This window comes from Halyomorpha halys, unplaced genomic scaffold, assembly GCF_000696795.3.
Source record: "Halyomorpha halys isolate HHAL.00 unplaced genomic scaffold, Hhal_1.1 Scaffold586.1, whole genome shotgun sequence".
Taxonomy (NCBI): domain Eukaryota; kingdom Metazoa; phylum Arthropoda; class Insecta; order Hemiptera; family Pentatomidae; genus Halyomorpha; species Halyomorpha halys.
Window position 1 is genome coordinate 225,529 of NW_027106076.1, and position 22,187 is coordinate 247,715.

Here is a 22,187-nt window from a genome sequence, read left to right on the forward strand (position 1 = left end):
TTTTTAAAAAAATTTTGTACTATTCAATTATTAGTTATCATTTTTTATCATTTATGATTTAATTCAATATTTTATATAATTCTAAATTTGTTTGTATACTATTCCTGTTCAATTACATGTTACTCTAAATGTTGTTGTTATCTCTTCTGTTCTATAGCCCTGATGAAGACCTGAAACTCAGGTCGAAACGTCGGCATAAAATAAATAAATATTGTTGTGTTTATTTATGTTGTTCTTTGCTGACCGCACCCCCCGATAAACTTCTTCAAGCATTAATCTACGGTCAACTATCTACATCTCATTAAAAAAGTATTTAATTGGAACTGGTGAACACAAAAAGCCTCTGGAAAAGAATTGAATTATAATAATAGTTTTGCAGGATTCAATTTTAATTAATATGAATATACATTTTTGGATAATTGCCTTCAGCGATTATCCTGGTATCCCGACGACAGATACATAGCAATATACATATATACATTGGAGGTCAGATTTATATCTAGAACCCAACAAACATGAAGTAAACCACTATAAAACAATTATATCAAAACTTTCCATATCAAACCCTAGTTGAGCTCCATTTTGCTGAATTACTGCTTGAAAAAATCATATACTGTCAAGTAGCATAATTGAGAAGCAAGAAATCACTACCCTATTTCTTTTCAATTACTCTGAAGCTTTCGATTCTGATAATCATAAGATTCTATCTTTCATGGACTTTCTTACCATAGTATTTGTTAAAGCCACCTCAAATCGACTATGTCTTTTTGTTGGAAGGCTTTAAAAGTGAACAAACGACAAACTGGTTCGGATTAAACATTTATTTGGTTCATTTAAACATTTGAAAACAAAATACTAAAATAAACAAGAGATAACTAACAATGAATACAAATAAAAATTTTAAAAAAGCCCTTTCAGATAAAAATAAATTAGTTCGATAAATTATGAAAACGAAAATAAAATAAACTAATTTACAAATAAATATATAAAATAAATACTAGTCGACGTAGGGTTGCTCCACTTCGATAGGTCAGAGGAAGAGTGCTGCCGATATGTGAAGGTCGCAGCTCTGGTAGCTAAATAAACCGCTGCAATGGTCCAGAGTTAATGTAGTGGCTCATCGATGGTCCAAATATCCAATAATCATGTTAATGTATTGGGCGAGCCGACAAAATGAACGCAGACAGAGCTGATTAAACACATTCCTGGCCACTAATTATCCGGAACTCATATCAAAATCGAAACACAGAAGTGGTCTGGTTCTGAACTGTTATGACGACTAGAACACTCAAAAAATGTCTAATAAAATAACATGAATCAAACGCAGACAGGGCTGCTAAAGACGCTACCAGGGCCACTAATTAGCCGGAACTGCAATTAAAGTCGAAACACAGAAGTGGTCTGGTTCCGAACTGTAATGATGGTTAACTCACAAAAAAATGTTCAAACTATTAAATTACAAGGGCAGACAGGGCTGCTTAGACGCTACCACGCCCACTAATTAGCCAGAACTCATATTAAAGTTGAAACACAGAAGTGGTCTGGTTCCAAACTGTAATGACGACTAAAACACTCAAAAAATGTCTAACAAAATAACATCAACCAAATGCAGACAGGGCTGCTGAGACTCTATCATGGCCACTAATTAGCCGGAACTGCTATAAAAAAAAGTAAGATGGTCGGTCTGTTGCTAGATGACGCCTTAGCAACAATTATCAGCCCCTAGCAACAGCCTCTATTACTTATAACAAACAAATATAATTACATATCTTTTTCTCTTCAAATAACTAAGTCTAAATAAAACAATAAAAATAAAAATAAATGTAACTAAATTAAATACTAATAAAACTCACAATAATATTTACAAGGTAATTACATTATGGCGTTAACAGTATTATTTAAAATACTGCATGTCAGAAATGTGTTATGAACATCATAAATAATTCTGTAATATTCACAACTGCTTTTTCAAGACTGAATCAGTTAAAATATGTTGTATATAAACCAGTGAGAATGAAACTGGTGTGAGTCACTTTCATTCTTACTGGCTAATAAACAAAAATATTGACTTATAAAACAGTCTTAAAAAATTGTTTAACATTCAATGTGAATTGTTAGAATTAGGGTTCATATAGTCAAATCTATTATTGTTGGAATTTCCAAAAAAGTAACTTACTTATTGCTTCAGTAGCAGCCCGCAGATAGAAGTTCATCTCAACAAACAATGGTCCATTTCTATGAGGTTCCTGGAACAAAGAAAATTTAAAAATGTTTCAATAGATTCAAAATAAAACATTATTTATTGATTAATGATTTCCATAATAGAGGGGAAGATAAAGGGGAAAGGGAGAGGGGAAAGATATACTTAAAAAAAGGGAGAGAGAAATATACTAACTACTATAGGTAAAAAAACAGCAGGACAATTAGACAATATCAGTTTTGAATAAATTTTGTAGCCCCAATAATCATTCACTACTAACTTTAAAACTTTGTTATATAAACATATGCATATGCATATACATACACTATCACACACACATATATATATATATATACACATATATTTTGCAGGAGTGTGAAGCAACTGTACTACTAACTCCAAGAGGGAACTGGGTTCAAATCTGGCTGTGGCAGATAATTATTTTGTTTCACTGTAGCTGTGAGTCAGCCCTTTGAGTTCAGGAGCCTCCAGGGTCCACTCAGCCTCATTGAGTGGGTAAATTCTGGTGATCAAGCATGATTCCAACCATATCACCTCCTTGCACAGCCATTAGTCTTGTAACAGTACTTCCTTACAACATACTACACTCCTGACCGCTCATGGATTGTAGTGGTACAGATTTATTCATTTTTTTTTTTTTTTTAACCACTATTATACACATATTCGTTTATTTTCTTATTTATTTCCTCAATATTTTTTTATTTCATCACAAAGATAAATTACTTTATGGAGATATTCACATGAATATTTTAAAATTCACTTCATTTTTTTTTTCAAAATAATATTAGACATTTTCAGACTACAGAAAGGAGATTATTATACACTCAATATAATTATCCCACAAATGCATTCAGTATTAATAATAAAACAGTAATAGAAAGTTGAGTATAGCAAAGCAGTCTCAAAACAAATGAGCAATTATTTCCTGCTTTTTTTAGTTTTAAAGGAATTTTTACAATCTACATTGCCCAAGCAGACTCAATTCCAACTAAACCACCCATAAAAACAAAAATATTAATCTTAATCAGCCTTTAAAACATTAACAGTCCTTTTTCGGCTTATTATGAAAGATTACAAACCTATATGGCAAATTTTTCAATTCAAAAAATTAGAAACAAATGCATAAATATAAAAAGATATAAATTACCATTTTTATGACATATTTTGCTTCAGATCCCACAGGTTTAGTAATGTCATCTGAGGCTGAAACATTTAAAAATAAATTTAACATAAATTTAAAAACAAATATTTAACTGTATGAATAGTTAAATCAATAAATGTTGCAACCTATAATCTATCTTATAAGTAATTATTGAGCCAAAATAATAACATTTGAATGAATATACAAATGATAAGTGAAATATAGTAATAGTAACTTATGTAAAGGTATTACCAAATATAAAATTTATATTATACTATTATATTCAAATACCATATTTTTAGCAAGTATATCCTATTAATCCTGACTGCCCGATAATTTATGTAATTTCTATTGAATATCACATCTTTTGTGAAACATCTGGTTAGAATGTAATCCAGATTAAATAATTCCTACTTATTCATCAATTATAACATTTGTTACTCATTAGTCAGATGGATGGACTCCCTGAGAGCATTAGTGGTAATGTGCATTAAGTAATAATATTACACCTTGAAATAATAAATCCAGCTTATGCATTTCATAATTACTACCAATAATCATAATTCCCTAAAGTAAGTAACATTGATAAAATTGTGGTTTGTTGAAAACATAAAATGTTTCATTGGTTAGCGATTCATGCCAATAATAGGAAGTAACCTACTACATCTAAAGCAGCATTTTAATGAAATAATTATAATAACAAATTTCATTAAAATGTAGATCTTACCCAAATAAATGTCTCCAAATGCTCCAACACCAATTGACTTGCCAAGTTTCCATTTCTTTTTTGTTACATCACTAACAACCTCTCCAGCTTTGTTAAGATCAGGAATTCTATAACCTGTAATAGGATTCCTTTTCCTTTGTAATAAGTTCTGTTCCACTACTAATGGTTGTCTAGGAGCCATTCTAAAACACTTTATTAAACTAAACAGTTATCATGACAATAAAATAAAATCTTCAGAAGTAACATAAATTATTCCTACAATCTTGTTAATTTCATTTATTATACAACTATATAACACCTAACTATATAATAAACATATATGAATGTCTGTGTATCATATGAATAGTTCAAGATCTTTGAAAACTTCAATACATTACCTGTCAATAAATAGTCAAATACTTATATCTATCTTACCTTTAAATAATACAACTCCAATTTAATCAACTATATCTGCAACAAGCATGCAACTAAACTCATACACAGCCAACATCAGTTATGAACATTAAAAGTATCATAAGACAATGAATAATTTACCAATTATAGCCTTGATTAAGTTTCGGAAGAATAATAGATATTTTTTGTAAGCCATTTATTGAATGAAATTACAAATATCATTAACAGTTACAATCAGGTATTTACAGTCACTTAATATATATTAATAATAACAATGATTTTAACATTCTTTTAAAACTAGATTAATTAGTAAGTTAAATCCAGTAAAGGCAATTTTTAAAGTGTTCAATTTACAAAATTTCACACAATATCCAAGAGTTAAAATTCAGCAATGACAGCGTAATCCTTGTTAAAACAACTACTGTACAAAGACAAATGAAATTATATATTACACTGAGGAGTAAATACTATAACCATTTAAGAAAAAATAAATCATCAAAATAGTGTTCATTCAACAGTAAGAATATAATTTCGGTCATCAAATTTTAGAAAGCACATTAAAATTTTACATAAATAGTTGGTAAAGTCATTCAATTATGTTTTTAAGATAAAATAATACTGTTGAACCTTAACAATGCCTTAGTTGTAAATAGAAAATAGGAATATAAGGGAAATACAATGAAAAAAATTCATTACACTACCAAAATAAGATAAAATTCTTTGTCAAAACCTATCTCTTACTTTAATAAATATATGTAAAATACATAATGTGCACAAATTACACATATATCATTAAGAGATCAATAAACAATTTAAGGAGATACCGACCACATCAAATATCTTCTTTAACAACTCGTCTGTGAGAATTAGGATAAAACAAGGTACATAAGTATTTGACGTATCCTATAAAAATAAAACAGAAATCGAAAATAATTAATCCAATCAATAACTTCTACTCAAACACCAACTGCACTAGAATAGCCGCCATCTAAACATCATCTCAATCCCTGAAACTATACGAGAAAGTGTTTACTATCGATATACCTGGAACACGATTTTTACTTATTGTTCTTTTTACTTGTTTTCATTTTATGAATTATGAAAGCTTGATCTTACACAATTAATAGTTATAACAAGAAATATATATACTTACTGAAAATCCATATTATCCAAATTTATTATTTATTAATGCAAAAGTGATTAATAGAAATATTTATTTCTATGAAAAGCTACGAAAGATTAATCCCTGTAGAAATGTTCTGAGTTTATATAAATGCTCTTCTTTTTTTAAGATTATTAATTTTTATTTATTTATAAGATACTACAATTAATGTAGTCATAAATTTTGGTACAACACAGGTTTTTGAATTGCTGACAAATATTTATAGAACATGAATTTTGCAGTAATAGATAATCAGGAATAACAGATATTTATCAAATTATAACACGAATGTGAGGTTTCGTGACAGATAATGTTCTGGGCCCCTTGCAGTCCAACCAAATTAAACACTCATTCTTGAAAAAGGCTGAGTAACTTTGGTTTTTAAATGTTTTGTGGACCTAAATCAATATTGAAACACCGAATTTGCAAATTCGAAATGCCTGTACAACCGGAGTGATAAGCTAAAAAACAGCGACATTTTTTCACTTCTTTTTATTGGTACTAAATAACTCCAAAAGTATGTGCCTGACATAAAAGTTGTTCTAATTCTTTTTCATATTAGATATTCTTTTCTTTTTTTTTTTTTGCCCGCCGGTCTAATGGCTTCTTTATTGGAGTCTACAAAAAGAAAACACAAATTCTCAGTCCATTACGTAATTTGGTTTGTTTTTGTACTTGCCGTTCCCAAACGGTGCCCAGGTTGCTGCAGCAAAAGCTGGTAGCTAGAACCGACATCGGACTACCATTGGCACTGTAAGCTATCACCGTTTCGGCAACCTCCACCCTAGTTATTAATTCATGCGGTTCACTGGGAGCGATACAACTTCAGCACCTATAGGCCGTAGCAAAACCAAATTTGGTAATGTCCTGAGTACGGAACTTTTGGCTGAGGAAAACCTAGCAGAAACACTCAAATTTGAGATGAAATATAGTTAAAAATTACCCCAACTCTGAGCTTGTGAATCCTACGAGCCTAAGTAAAGAAATGGAATTTCCTATATATCCTTTTATAACGATTCGTAAGAAATGGGTCCAAAATTTAAAAATTATGAAATTGTGAGAACAACCTTTCCCAAACAACACAGCTGGCTACAAGAGGTAAAGGATACCTAAAAGTTTAAACCTAAAGTTAACATACTTCTTTCAAACTTAATGGAATATTACATGGAAAATTGGAGGAACCCGTACTCATAACCAAATTAAAATTCTGAGAATTATATACTATGGGGATAGTTTTACCCCACAGTAGTTTTGTATGGCACTGTTGCTAAGTCTGATATTTTGAAGGTACAAGGCTGCAAACTCAACACCAATGACGTGGTAATCACAATCAGTCATAACTAGTGAATTGATGATCTTAAACTATATGCAAACAACAATTACAAAGTATGATTAAAATTGTATAATCCTTTACTAGCGATATTACTATATCATTCGGACTTGATAAACGTACAGTGTTTCCTCTGTACGAAGGAACTGTGGTCAATATTCTGAACTTTCTGATAAATGGAGAAGAGTGCATCAGAGAATTAGCAGCCAATCAACTAAATACATATTTAGGTATGGAACAGCACATCAAACTTCCTCGAAAGGATATGAAAAAAAAATCTAACAGCGTTCAGAATGAGGTTGGTTGCAAAAAGCCCTGAAGACTCAACTATCTCGAAAGCAAAAGCCAGCCTTTCTAGTCTCATCCTTGACCTAGTCCGTGTATACTCAATGTTTGAAGAACTATAACATAATATATGAACGACCACTCAGGAAGGTTTAGGATTATTGTATTTAAACTTTGAAGAAAGTAGTAAAATGGAGGGGTACACTGCCAGGATGAATGATGCTAAAATGCGGGGTCTATTCCTTTCGTAGGTATAGCAACCGGTACACCATATTTGACAATTGACTTGCTGCGGCACTCACTATGCCATAAATGGCTAGGCAATAAGATAAAAAAAATAAATACAAATGTTGAGATTTACTCAAAGCGTACTCACATTTTGTTGTTGATATTGGTTTTCTGAATTACAATTGATTCTCAGTCACTTTTTTTTTTTTTTTTGTAAACATTAAATATTCTAAAAATAATGTTTATTGTTTTTAATAAATAAATTTCTCAATCATATCAGATACAATTATTTATTTGTATCAAACTTTATATTTTAATATTTTCTTTAAAATAATTTTTTTTTTTATTAACTGTTCCTAAAAAACATTAATTGAAAAATTTACCAAGATAAATAAATTTTATATTAATATATTTTGGGATCCCTAAGATTCACATTGAAATGAGTCTGAACTAGTGCTGCTGATTTGTAGGTATTTACCCGATTTTCGGGTATTTTTCACCTTAGCGCGTAACTGCCGAGTATTTGGGTATTTCGGGTAAACTGGAATTATGTTATATATAGAGGAGTGCTAGTGCAACATCGCACTAGTCTTTTGACTTATATTTTAAGTTGATAATTTTTTGGAGCCCGGGGGTGATACAATTTAAGGTCACGGGTAAATTTATTTTTGGGATCCGAAGTGGATAGATGTTTGAGGCCCGAAGCGGTTTTCTATATTAATGTCCTTTAAAGTCTGATGTCATTACTGGTCTAGTTGCAAAAGTATTGTTAATGTTTAACAAAATTTTTACAACTGAAAACTGTTAAATTTATTTTTAATGTTTATAATTAAGCACTCACTTCGGCAACGATTTATACTTTATACGTTTCGTATTTCTTCGAGTTACCATCCAACACCATAACGGATGATGAGGTAAATAAAAACTTTGAATAGAATTAATTTCAATATAAAAATGATCAAAACAAAAGCAATACATACGAATGATTTTTTACCATCTACCGTCATTACATTTGGTAAGTTTAATATGTTACGATAGTTGACTGTCAAAGGATATAAATAGAGTCAATATAGTTAAACGTGCCATTTAACGCGACTTTCAGTTCACCGACATTACTTATACTATCAACTGGCAGTCAATGCTGTCATGACTGTAACTATCAAACCTTTATCTCATGATAGTGGGTACAACTTTGGTCGCAATAGCTGAAACTGTACGATTGTTTATTGCCAAGATATATATACATAAGCACATGTACATGTCATAGTCAACGTGACAGTTGCTTCATGGTATCACTTGTAGTATCAACTATCACGCCAGCTACATCAACTATGCAGAGCTAATGCTACAGACCAATCATGATTGTAACAATCATACAACTATTGATATAATGATTCTCCAAGAGCGGGTAAAGTAGCGCGTATTTGTGGGATAAAAGGGGTATTTTCAAAGCACTAATCGGGTATTTCTTGATCGAGTAAATCGGCAACACAGGTCTGAACAGAACAGAGAAAGAAGTACGAATTTCTCGAAAACGGTCCAATGGATTTTCATTATAATTTACCAAATTATTGGAATTCATTTATTACTGCTTCTACTATCTTCATATGTGGGATTAAATTAACAGTTTTACATTAGTGTGCGAAATCCCTATTAACCTCAACGTAAAGTTGCCTTCAAGGGGCGTGGTCTAATCCCTCAGCGCCATTTTTGCTTAGAAAGATAGTAGGGTTATGATTTAAACAGATAGTTTGAATATATGCTTGCTTAGTTTTGTTGGAGGATGTCATTCCAAGAATGGACAATCAAACTGTCAACTTCAATACAGTAAACAAGTTTATTAAAACTTTCTTACTCATACGTTATTTTCTCCGTGTATAGTACTTTTAAAGGCGTTACAGTATTTTCTGGAAATTCATTTATTTTATTAATTTGAATCTACTTTCTAATAAAACGTTTCTACTAAATTTAACTCTGGCATCTATTATTTGTAAGAAATTAGTTTATTTCCAAAATATTAGAATAAATGAATATAATATACTTCCTAAATAGGTAACTATGAAAAAGATTTGCTCACTACACTTTAAAAAGGGGAAGACTAAGATTCAACCTAAAGCCCTGGCATCTCTCACTCAGGTTGTAAATATAGTTGTTTTGGAATGTGCTTTGAGATCAGGCAAGCAAGCTTTTGCAGAAGATTCTAGGACAGTTACATTAGATATTGTTCAAAAAATAATACCTCAACTAGTAAGTAAAAATATTGTTACATCTAATCATTTAATTTCAGGAATATTTTCCTCATCTCTGAAAATATTTAGCAATTAGTAAAGAGAATTATTTTTTCAGACTAATTCTTTTATGTCAGCTTCGTAATTCTTAATTAACATTTTTCATTTGTGTTAAATTTATTTTTTAAAAACCTATGCTTATTAACTCTCTAACTGGCCCATCAGTCATTCTACCTGGTAGCGATGGAACAAAGTGGTGTGCCTGGATTGGCAGAGGCATACACGCTTAGTTGGATTTGATATTCTCTATCAGGTTATTGAGGTCAAGCATGGTGCATCATGAATTCAAAAGTTGTTGCTATTTGCTGTTAATTGAAATTCTGTAAAAGTAATGCAGTCAAAATGATGGAAGGCCTGATAACTTACATTTAAATGTTTAGGTCATAATGGCCTGTAGCATTAGGCCTACAGAGCTAGAATGACTACCATTCATATCAAGGTGAGTGAATTTATTAAAAGTAAGGCTACTACACAAAAGCTGATTTGAAGGCTCTTTTTCACTGATAAAATTATAATCAACATTGTCCATCTCTGAAATCATAAATCTACTAGAACTCGTGCCAGAGTTAAAAATATGTAATTAATGTTTTGATAGTGATCGTTAAGATCTTAGGTTACTTAATATTATTAATAGTATTATATTTTCTTGTCATATTTGTGTTTTATTTTTTATTGTAAATTTTTTTTTGGCCTGCTATTTTTAAAATAAAAAAATCAAATACATTAAACTAAAAACTATGATCCATTAGTTGTTGACTCTGGATATCATATGAGGAAAAGATGATTGGAAGTGTGGTCCATGAAGAATATAAATGAGTAAAACTTATTTTACTGAGAAAATAAGTTCTCTACATATGTATATGTTTTATATATATAAGTATATATACACACACACGTTTATTATTTTTATTAAAAATAGATTTTTGCGAATAATTTTTTTTATCACCAAAATCGACAATACTGTGTACTTATTGTTTCAGTAAAGTTATATTTTTATAGCTAAAGTTTATTTTAATAGCAGCTCAAATGTATTTAAAATTTGAGACTAGTGCTCGAGTGTTAAAACATCATCTTACCAATTTTTTTTCTGATTTGAAGAGCTTGGGACAAGAATATGATAAGGCTCATAAGGGAAAGCTGTTGTTTATCTATTTTTTTTTTTATTGAAAGGGACCATATTTACGTTTGTATTTATAAAATTAGTTTTTTAAAAGTATATTTCACAAAAATATATTAGAATTATGCTTCAAAATTTAGAATCGTGATTAAAGCATCAGAATTTATGGTTTAAAGAGAGCTGTCTGTTGCACAGTTTTTTAATATTCTGTAATTCTTTTTTATTATTTTATAGTCTTTATATTTTATCATATTATAGATAATTGAGTTGGAATTTTGAAGCTATAAAACCAACATATTAAATAGCTTTATAGGGAAACAGGATTTTGTTGAAAATTCTAATTATTTTCTAAATTGTGACTTGTTACATTCTTGCTCCGAACCATTCATTTGAAATACATATTAAATTTATGAGGCCCATATGAATTTATTATTAAATTATTGTCCATCTAATATGTATCACAAATATCCTATTATGAGCCCATTTCATTATAGGGCACTATTTTATTTTGAAATATTAATTTGTTAGTTTAATTTAAAATCATTTCAAACAAAACTGTGTTTTAATGTTTAATTTTTTATTTTAGATATTGGATTTGTGAATGTTATAATTTCTCTACCAAGTTTGAAGAACCTCCACATTAATTAACTACAAATCCACCATTAGTCATGTAATTATTTAAGTATTCTATACATTTAATCATTTTATGGAAAAAAGTATAGTTAGTCTTATTTAAAAAAAGTAAAAATTATATTATTTCAATTTATATAAGTTTTTATTCTAAAAAACTTCAGTTCTCCATAGTACTCTTTACACAGTAATAAAATTACACCTGGACTACATGAATTTTGCTTCTGTAGAAACCAGCTCGATATTTCTTTATTTATCTAAGAAAAAATTCTCTTTGTCGAATATTTATTGTAAAAACCAATTAAATAAAGTTTAGTTTTAGTTTCACATTCAAATAACTTTTATTCAAAAAACACTAATTCATAATACACAACTAATGTGACAAAGTTTATAAACAATGTTTAAGAATGAATATCATATGCACTTTTTCTATGTTTGATTGAAATTTTTGTACCAAGTTCCAAATGTTGTCTCCCATCATGTAATCCACCTGATAGCATCATTTAAAGTCCATCACATCTTGGTGAAAATGTTCTTGTTTTTCTGAATAGTCATCCTACTCTGAGTAGGCATCCATAAATTCATGAGTATGTATTATATGCATTTTATTAAGGGACATTCTGCAGCCCTATATTTCAAATTTGCTTTATGCGCAGTTTCACTCCCCCTCCCTCTGAAAATTCTTGGAATACAATAGTATATTGTAATATTCAAAAATTATTTAAAGAAAATAAAAAGGAAAATTAATAGTTTTTACTTATTTTCATATCTTAGGTATAGCTTGGGAAAAATTGCTGTAGATCATTTATTCGATGGTAGATACCTTGTGAGAACACCAAAAGGAGGTAACCTTGGCATATCACTACTGAGATAAAACTAATCATAGTTTGCTGAACGAGAATTTACAAACATTACGGTGCAAATATTCCTGGTGGGGTTTGAAATGTACAATCAAGGAGATTCTTGGGAAATGAGAGATATGCCTCAGGACGAAGTATGATCGGCGTCCACCTTGTGTAGCACAAGAAGAGACACCTACCGCTATCATAACGCTCAGCGACTTACAGGTGGTTTCTTTCACCTGGAAAGGCTATAAGCAGGTCACAGTCATCAATGTATTCAGTATGGTGGCAATATGGCATACCCAGTACAGGACAGATCAACGAGGGCGGTTTTACATGCCCTTCGGACATGATTCCAATTCTATGGTGTGCCTTTCAGTATTTCTTCCGATAGTGGATAATGAAGGCCTAACGAACCCGAATGTTCGATGCCGATACTACTAAATACTCTCTGCATACATCCTTCCAGTAATGCCCCTCCAAAACCAATTCTACTAAATCAGTATTAACGCAATCCTCCCATTTACGTATCGGTCTACCCCTCGGACACTTACCCATTGGTTCAGTATTTCTTAACATTTTAGGGATTCGTTCATTACTAAGACCAACAGCCTTACATGGCGCAATACTATAACTGTCTGAGAACAATCATATAATTATAACTATAACTGTCATCTAATAACCTTTCTATATATTCTTTTCTTCTCAATTACAAAGGGGGTCGTGATGTTGACCTATTTCTGCAACAAAATAATATAAATCCAAGAATAATTTCTGTTTAGCTCCCAATGGGTTAAATTTCTAAACTAACAATGATAATGGACTAATAACATTTAACTTAACAGGTAGGGAAACATTTAAGGAGTAAGTAAACTGGTAAGTATTCGATTCCAAATATCTTTATTAATTAAATAATTACACCTTTATTTAAATTAAAAAGTGGTATATAAATCTTAATAATGGATAAAAAATAATCAACATCCACAAATGCATAAAGTTTAGGTTTATAAGAAGTACTAATTACTTCCTATTTTTACTCATTAATTAAATAACAAAGAATATGCTCAACACATGTTCCTCTTTTAATATTATTTTTCTGGTTCTAATAAACTAAAGCTAATTCAAATTCGATGGAAATTTTTATTAATGTTAACATGTTCTACTTTTTTTATAAGATAAAGATTAAGAAAAATTTTATTGATAAACAAAACTCACGAGCCAAGAAGTAAAGTAATTAAAAAAAAAATTTGTTGATAATTTTATATTTAACAAAAATTATCTGCATTTAAGTTATACAAATCAACACGTTTTTCCTCTTTTGATATCGTTTTTCTGGTGGTAATCAACTAAAGCTAATTCAAATTCGATGGAAAGTTTTATTAATTTTAACATGTTCTAACTTTTATAAAAGATAAAGATTAACAAACATTCTATTGATAAACAAAACTCACGAGCCAAGAAGAGAAGTAATTCTAAAAAAAAAATTGTTGATACTTTTATATTTAACAAAAAATTAAAGTTATATAAATCATAAATCCATTTTTTTAATTCTCTAACTTATTAAATATTTTAAACAGTCAATACATTTATAACAATAATATAAACATTTTTTTAAAATAGTGTAGTCTAACTGATGGTTATAATATTTAAAATTCAGGAAATAAAGTATTAAATGGTATATTGGGAATGATCTTAACAATTTACACAACGAAAAATTTCTTGAGTATTATCCACAACATTGATATGTAAAATGTATTGCTCCTCATTACTGAATAAGTATTTTAATCAAATGTATATTTTTGAAAATATGTTGGAGAGGAGAACAGTGAAGGTCTGGTTTAAAATGTAAAATATATTTTTGTTACAACTAATATAAAGTTAACAGTAAATATGTGCTTTGAATATTTAAAGTTAGAAACAATTACATTTAAAATCTAAAATTACATTGAATAGTACATAATACACAGAAATAACAGACTGTGCAGTATGACAGTTAAAGATTAACAGCTATGGATAATATTTAAAGAAATATTTACCAAATAACTATAACTAACGATATATTGTAAATGTGTTATGAAGTTTTATTATTTATGCCATTGCTACTGGCAGAGGAACTTCATGTTCTTGTAAGTCTTTATAATTTACAATATGAAGTGCAAGAGTATTTTTTCCAGCAAATTCCATAAATTTCACTTCTGGTTCAGCACTTCTCTTATAAACTAAAATAAATAAATAATTAATAATAATAGTAAGGACACCAATCTTAACCAAAAATAAAATTAATATATTATTATTGTTATTTAACCATACATACCTCCAGTAACCATCTTTTCTAGTTTGTAAATTGGATAACCAAAACATTCTTGCTCAATATGCATTCCCAAACTGGCCCTGTCTTCAATTGCAGGTGTAACTACCTGCATTGTTTCCCGAAGAACACCAGTATCAACCTCATAATAACCTAAAATTGAAATATAGCATACATAAAATTATCTAAATATGGCACTACTAACTTCACAGTAGTACGAAGCGCATGGAAACTAACTTCATGAAAAATACAATTAAAGGTCCTCTCTTTTGAGAAAATTAATTGTAAAGTTATAATTTGGGCTGCCTGTAGCTCAGTAGTTAAGACACAGTCTTACCAATTTGATGTCTATTGAGGGTACCGGTTCGAATCCTGCCTGGGGCGTTGACTTTTTTCATTGAGTGGCGGCCCCACAAAATGAAAAACATTGACCTGCAACCATGGTTAGGCAGTATAGGACTCCAACGGGAGTCTTGGCGAAAAAAAAAAAAAAGAAGGTAATTTTCCTGAAAGAGAGAATCTTTAATCACATTTCTCATAAAGTCAGTTTTCATGTACTTAGCACAACTATGAAGTAAGCCAGTGGTATAATATATAGAACAGTTGCAGCTGTTCTACGAGAAAATGGACCAATCTCACAGTAACCTGAAATTAAAAAAAAACATTAATATGGTATAATACTTAGCCTGGCAACTCACTATAAAACATTTAACATATATAACAGCTATTTTAAGAGAAAAATGATACAAGCACTTTATTGAAGAATTAAATAAGTAAATTAATGGATAGAGAAACCAGTTTCTCACTAAAAAAAATTGAGATAGTAGCATAAAATTATATAGTGTTATTTCCATGTAAGTATTACAACTAACCAAGATTTGATTTAAAAACATATTTGAGAGATAAAGAGGTCAAGGACACCCAATAGTTTTCCAGGGAAAGATGCAAGCAGAACTCACTTTGTCCACTACCGAACAAAACTTATGAATTTTCTGTTTTATTTTTCTCCAAAAATAAAGCTTTCTAGTATTTTGTTTAAAATGCAAGATTGGCTATTAAACAACAAAAAAACTTATTCCTTAATCATTAAACTCAAAATTCTACTGTCACCGCTACCAAAGATATGCAAGATATTGCATTGGCAACTACAATTTCAACATCCACGGCTGTAATCGTATAGGTTCGTTCATTAATAGAGCCTAAAGAAACAGATTAGCACATTTAACAGACTTAATTTCAGTATTTTGAGGTCAAATTGTAAAAAAATAATCACAAGATCTCAGTAGATAGTCTGAGCCATCAAACTTGAAAATCTGTTGAACCTTTTGTTCAAAAATTGTAACAAACCAACTAATGAGCAAGTTATGTGACACCCCTAAACACATTACCCTTCTTTTGGCCTCACCGTAGTCGGGTAAAAATTTAAAATAAGATTTACTCAATATTGTTCTCCCAAAGACCAAGTTAAAAACATAGTTTTTAAATTAATAAATAAAAAAATATTACAAATAACAGACTAATACTACAAAAAATTTGAATAATGGACACCTAAAAGTACTTTTTCATTGTTTATAAAGAGTGATATTTTTAAAATACAAACTAAAAAGAATAATTCATTAGCAATAAATATGATATACCATAAAATATGAACAAACATAAAGATAAATGAATCTCAATTAAAAGGGGAATTTAATACTTTTTTATTCGTAAATACAGTGTAATCTTACATTTACACACTGCACTAATTTTATTTGATTTCTTTGACAGAAACCAGTCATAAACATGAATTTAATATGATAGAGTATTTTAAGATGTAATGTTTGAGCCTCGTTAAGATCTTTTATGTTTAGAAGTGTTTAATTTTTCATCTAGTAGAGGGAAATCATTTAATTTTAAATTTTTCAATACGTATTTGTGTTTACCATTGGTTACTATAACATATCACTCCATATCTTTACTTACCATCCCTCATTTTTTTCACTAAATCCATTAGAGTTTCAGGAGGAAGAACCAAAGTACGATTTAACGGCATGACAAAACAACGACGACCATCAATGTCAATTATTCCAGTCTTATTCTGTAACACAATAAATCAAGAACTTATAATTTTAAAATTATACCAAGGTCTAGAGGTCTTTAGTTGGTAATTTATTATATCACATTACTAATTGGAGAACTCAAATAAAAATATAGATACCAATTACAATGATAATATATGAAATAAAACATAATCTAGATATTCAGGATTGATATGAGTTCATTGAAGATGAACACATATACTAATTAAATCTATTAAATGGCCAGCATTTTTTTCCAGTGAATCATTCCATCTACAGGTGGCGGCCCCATCGCATGGTTATTGTACCACAAGCAGTCACTGACCCTCCAAGTTGGGGCAACATCTTTTCTGACACTCACACAGGACACATTAACACCAACGTCACTTACATTACACTCCCTAAGATCAATTTGCCAAGGAGGGAAAGTAGGTCAGGCTACTTAACAGGGATTTTATCCCCACCTGATACCTTGTGCTATGTGAGGTGCACGCCTGTCCATGTTAGCAATTAGAGGAGCACAGCACATTACTGCACCCAGCACAATACACAACACACAAAGATCAATACAGCCTCCAATTTTTTAATGAGGAGACTGGGTACCTCCCACAGACCGTAGGTTTGTGGCGAAGTGGTGCGCAGAAGCTCCATAGCCCACTAAAATTGTTAATGGGTTGGGAGTTGAGGGGATCAAACCTCAAGATAAGTCAAGCTTCTTGAATGCCAAAATGATGATTTGGTCAGAACCGATCATGGGCAACAATTAGGCTACCGCCGAATTAGTCAAGTTACTTTCAGGGAGGGGGATTAAATCTACCCTTGTGTTAATATAGGAACTCTATTGTTATTAGGAGGACAATTAGAGGATCAAGGGGTACAGGTGGAAGAATTATCCGCCCACCCCATGTGAAGACAAACCGAGGGCTTACATCTGGACCTACAGGTGCTGCCCTCCCTCAGATGAATACTAGAGATGTGACAACCTTGGTACTAAAAATCAAGGTTGGTATTTGTAGATTGATAACAATCTAGGCACTATCTAGATCCTCATAATCAATATTTGGAAAGACTTCTCCGATACTCCAGAGAGGTGATTTACCACTCTTAGTTGGTGAAGATATTAATGCTCACCACTTGTTGAAGGAAGCACAGATACCAATAAGCGAGGCAAAGACTTGTTAGAATTTATAGCCTCAACTAATTTAGAAATTCTCAACAGAGGGGGCGAAGCAACCTAAGTTACAAGAACAAGAGGCGAGGTTTTAGATACAACACTTACCTCAAGCCCCATTAAAATCCTTTGTTCTGATCATCGGATGATCTCATTAAAGATAGTAGCTGAGAAGCCTCTTCTCACATTGAAAATAAACACAAGGAATACAGACCTGGGGTCTATTCAGAGAGAGGCTAGAAGGTGAGTCACCCTATGTGGCGGAAAGACTTTCCAGGTCACAACTAGATATGGAATCTGACCTACTCGAAAGAAATGATACATCAACCTACAAGCAGGCTTGCCCACTGAGAACAGAGACTTACTAGTTAGACTTTTTAAGTCTAAAGACTAGTTAGACTTTTTACCAAAAAGTCTGATGGTGGTAAACTGAACTGACTATATCACAAAAAGACATCAGAAAAGCCTATAATAATGCTTACGGCAGACTGGAATGCATACCAGACTGCCTCCAATAAAAATAAAAGAGAATCAAGAAGACATAAACCATATGGCAGTAGTAGTAACAGAGAAAGCATGCCAGAAGCCTCCTGACTAATAAAACTATTAGGTAGTAATGATCAACAGCCATTAGGTGCGCTAAGGAAACAATATGGGAAGTGGACCTCCAGCCTAGAGGAGACCTTGTCCCATTTAATGGAGATACACTTTCCAGGTTGTCAGCACAACAAATTAGACAATCCTCCAATTATGGATTCCCTCAGAGAGGCAATTCCAATGAAGAAGATTACACATAATCGGAGTAAATCCTTGTGGATGAGGCCATAAGGTGGGCTGTGGGGGAGCCAAGCCATATAAGGCCCCAGGTACAGGTACAGATGGTATTCTCCCATATATTGTTTGAAATAAAGGACTTAATACCCTACTCCCCCATACCAGAGTATTGCTTACAGCCTCTCTGGCATTGGGATATATACCAGAGACATGGAGGAAATCGTTGATAGCTTTTATTCCTAAGACTCGGAAGGAGGACTATAATGTTGCTAAATCATATTGTATCATTTAGATGAAAAACTTAACTGGGGATCTCATTTGTAAGAACTAAAAAGAAAAATTAGTGCAGCCTTTTGGTAAGTAAGACTTGCTGTTGGCAATACCTGGGGTTTCAACCTAAGGGTTATAACATTGAATTTATACAGCAATAAGACTTGAAATCTACTAAGGAAGCATTGTGTGGTGGATAGCCCTTTACAGTGCTTCCCATGTGCAAATGGTTAGTAAGATCCAAAGGATGGCCTGTACTGCATAACAGGAGCATTTTGCACAACACCAACTACGGCATTAGAAATCTTACTTTCCTTAATACAGCTTCACTTACTGATTCATGGGGAAGCTGTACTTGCTTACTTAAGAATGAAAGAAAATGATACTGAAGAGAGATGGGAGAACCTATTGGTCATTTGACAATAGCTAAAGTGGTGGAAATGAGTTACCAATATTACAATACCATTCACCACTGCTAGATAGAACACCTGCTCTGGATACAAAAATTAGTTACCTATACCCTAAGACACGAGGATTGGGTACAAGGTACAAGTAGTAACTCCATGAGACTATATGCCCTGTTTCACTGATGGATCAAGAAAATATTTGACTGAGGAATGAAAAGATTCTGGTCTAACAGGGGCACAGGAGTCTGTATAGAAGATTTAGGCATAGAAATAAGTTTCCCACAAGGCAAATACTCCACTATTTTTCAGATAGAAGTGTTCACCATTTTGTCGGCAGCTACATGCCCTGAAATCATCAGCTGTGAAAGGACAGGTATCGCCATATGTTTAGATAGTGTGTCTGCCCTTCAAGCCCTCGAGTCACCTAAAGTCACCTCTACATTGGTGAGAGAGTCCAAACATGCTTTAGAGTCATTAGTGAGTTCAAAGAAGCTTAAGTTACTGTGGATTCCTAGACATAAGGGAATCACTAGTAATGAGAAAGCTGATCAGCACGCTAAAAGCGGGCTGAGCACCCTTCTATGGGGCCAGAACCATTCCTAGACATCAGTACAAAGTTCAAGTCCTTGATTGGGCACGGAAGATAGCAGGTAAAGAGTGGAAGGAATGTATAGGGCTAAGAGAGGCAAAAATAATAATAACTAAACCCTCCACTTCTAGAACTGAGTGGCTGCTAGGCCTAAACAGAAATGAACTCTGATTGCTGATAGGAGTTCTTACACATTGTGGACACATACACATACATTGTGGACTTAAAAGACATCTTAAGATTTGTGGAGTAGTTCGCAGTGAAACCTCCTGCTTATGTGGACAGGCCCCGGATACTGCCCTACTTTACATAGCAGATTGTGACCAGTACGCGTCACTAAGATATACACTTATAGGCTCTGATAGAATTCTAGAATATGAGGTTTCGTCAGTAGATTGGGTGTCCCTTTTAAATTTTATTAGAAAGTCAAACAGGTTCAATATAGAGGAATAAGTTATAAAAAAGAATCATTCCATCGGCCTTGGTATTGGCAAAAAAGGACAAAGAGGCCCACTTGTCGGACTTGTTCCCCTCATCATAACCAGTACCAGTCTCTTTGTTCAATCAACTTTTTATTAATTTATTTACTATCCAATTTGATAACTTTAATATTAATTTCAATCATAAAATACGAATACATTAATTATATTTACATTGCAAGGATCATGTTATAATACCACTTAATGTAGCTATTCAAAATCTCCAAATAAATTTTTACACTAAATTTAATAAAAATAAATATAGGACACCAATGTTTCTTGCATATCAAAATATTTTAGGAAGACTAATTGTCCGGTTACTTTCACTTACTTTTAAAAATAATAATAAATACTTGCCGTTTTGAAGTCATGAATAAATTTGCTTCTTCGTCCACCTGAAAAATCAGGTACAGTAATTTTCTCATAACAATCTTCAATTTCAAAATCTTCATGAAAATATTTTTCCTCTTTATCTAATTCATTTTGCTAAAAATCAAAATAAGAAAAAAATTATATTAATTAATAAGGGAAACACAAATTATACATTTATATAAAATACTTGCCAAAGTATCAATATCATTCTGAAAATTTTCGATTTCTTCTTCACCATGCCTTTGCATAGCATAAGGAATGTTGCAGCGAAGATGAAATCTTTCCATCTGCAGCACAAAAACAATAAAGTAAATTAATTGAAACTAAGTAAAGGCAAATAGAACCCTGTGGGGGTAGAGCTTAAATGGGGAAGATTACTCACAAGGAGGATAGATTACTATAGGAAGGTAACAACCAGACCAAAAACTGCTAACAGCCACTGTACTGAATTTTTTTTTTTTTATATTCTTTTAATTATGTGTATTAAATCGTAAGTTTATTGTTGTTTCAATAAATTTTATATTTACATTTAATATAAAACAACAAACCTTCACCAGAAACTGTTTTTGAAAAAAATACAATTATGTGAATAAATTGCATACTAACTATAAAACTGTCACAAGGCACCACAACTCAAATGCCTGTTTGACTTTAAATTTGGGAAATAATATGTGACAATATGTAAGGTAATTAAATTATAAAAAAAAATCTAATTCAGCCTAGTACAAGCAAAGATACAGCAAATTTTGGATCCATGTTGGTTTGTTTTTAAATCATTTTCAGTAGGTTTCCATGGTAACCTGATCACAGGAATTGATTATTGTCAAGTTCAAAGTATTTCTCCTAATAAGGCTTGATGTGTGAAGTAGTGGAGGGGGCATACTTTTCCCGTCAAACTGGCGTACACGAACTAGAAAGATTCTTTTTTAAGTTGTTTACTTATTCACATATCATGTTGAAAAAACAGTATAATTGAGGAAATAAATGTTTTCTATTATATAAAAACAATTTATTAAAAATGGTACCATTTTACTCTTTTTTATTTAAGATCATCAGTTATTGTAGTTAAATCTTATTCTGCCTAATGTGAGAATAAGAAAGCTCATGAATGTGCATAGGCTTGAATTTAAAAGATTTGAAGGAGTTATCATTTATCTTGGAAGCAATAGGTAGATAACATTGATTCCATAAATTTGAAATTATAGCAAGGAAATATTAATGATAGATGATACATATACCAGAAAAGTAGCTAATGAGTTGATAAGAAGCAGAGGAGCAACATTAGTTTGATGCAGAACATAAGACTGTGAATTGGGAAATTATTAATTGACCATATATAATAATGAAGAAAGATGGTCTGAATGGCAAGATAGTGATATTTTGCAATTAAAGATAT

The 22,187-nt window shown here is 31.4% G+C and overlaps 2 protein-coding genes across 5 annotated transcripts in view; both read right to left on the reverse strand.

Annotated features, from left to right (window-relative positions):
• Positions 1–5,788, reverse strand: part of LOC106684487 (serine/threonine-protein kinase VRK1) — a 23,884-nt gene extending 18,096 nt beyond the window's left edge. The window contains exons 1-4 of one of the 4 annotated variants that reach the window (XM_067053623.1): positions 5,636–5,788; positions 4,090–4,279; positions 3,369–3,424; positions 2,177–2,246 (exon numbers count right to left, since the gene is read on the reverse strand). In XM_067053623.1, coding sequence (XP_066909724.1) covers positions 2,177–2,246; positions 3,369–3,424; positions 4,090–4,270 — 307 coding nt within the window. In that variant the 5' untranslated portion in view covers positions 4,271–4,279; positions 5,636–5,788. Of the gene's footprint in view, positions 1–2,176; positions 2,247–3,368; positions 3,425–3,653; positions 3,754–4,089; positions 5,558–5,635 lie in introns of those variants that run through there. The other 3 variants (XM_067053622.1, XM_014426604.3, XM_014426605.3) reach the window with 3 other exon arrangements.
• Positions 5,789–13,247: 7,459 nt separating this feature from the next.
• LOC106684486 (integral membrane protein 2C) overlaps positions 13,248–22,187 on the reverse strand; it is a 33,928-nt gene continuing 24,988 nt past the window's right edge. Inside the window, exons 3-7 of the mRNA XM_014426603.3 lie at positions 20,983–21,078; positions 20,777–20,905; positions 16,635–16,749; positions 14,679–14,825; positions 13,248–14,583 (exon numbers count right to left, since the gene is read on the reverse strand). Of these exons, the coding sequence (XP_014282089.1) occupies positions 14,453–14,583; positions 14,679–14,825; positions 16,635–16,749; positions 20,777–20,905; positions 20,983–21,078 (618 nt within the window). The 3' untranslated portion in view covers positions 13,248–14,452. The remainder of the gene's footprint in view (positions 14,584–14,678; positions 14,826–16,634; positions 16,750–20,776; positions 20,906–20,982; positions 21,079–22,187) is intronic.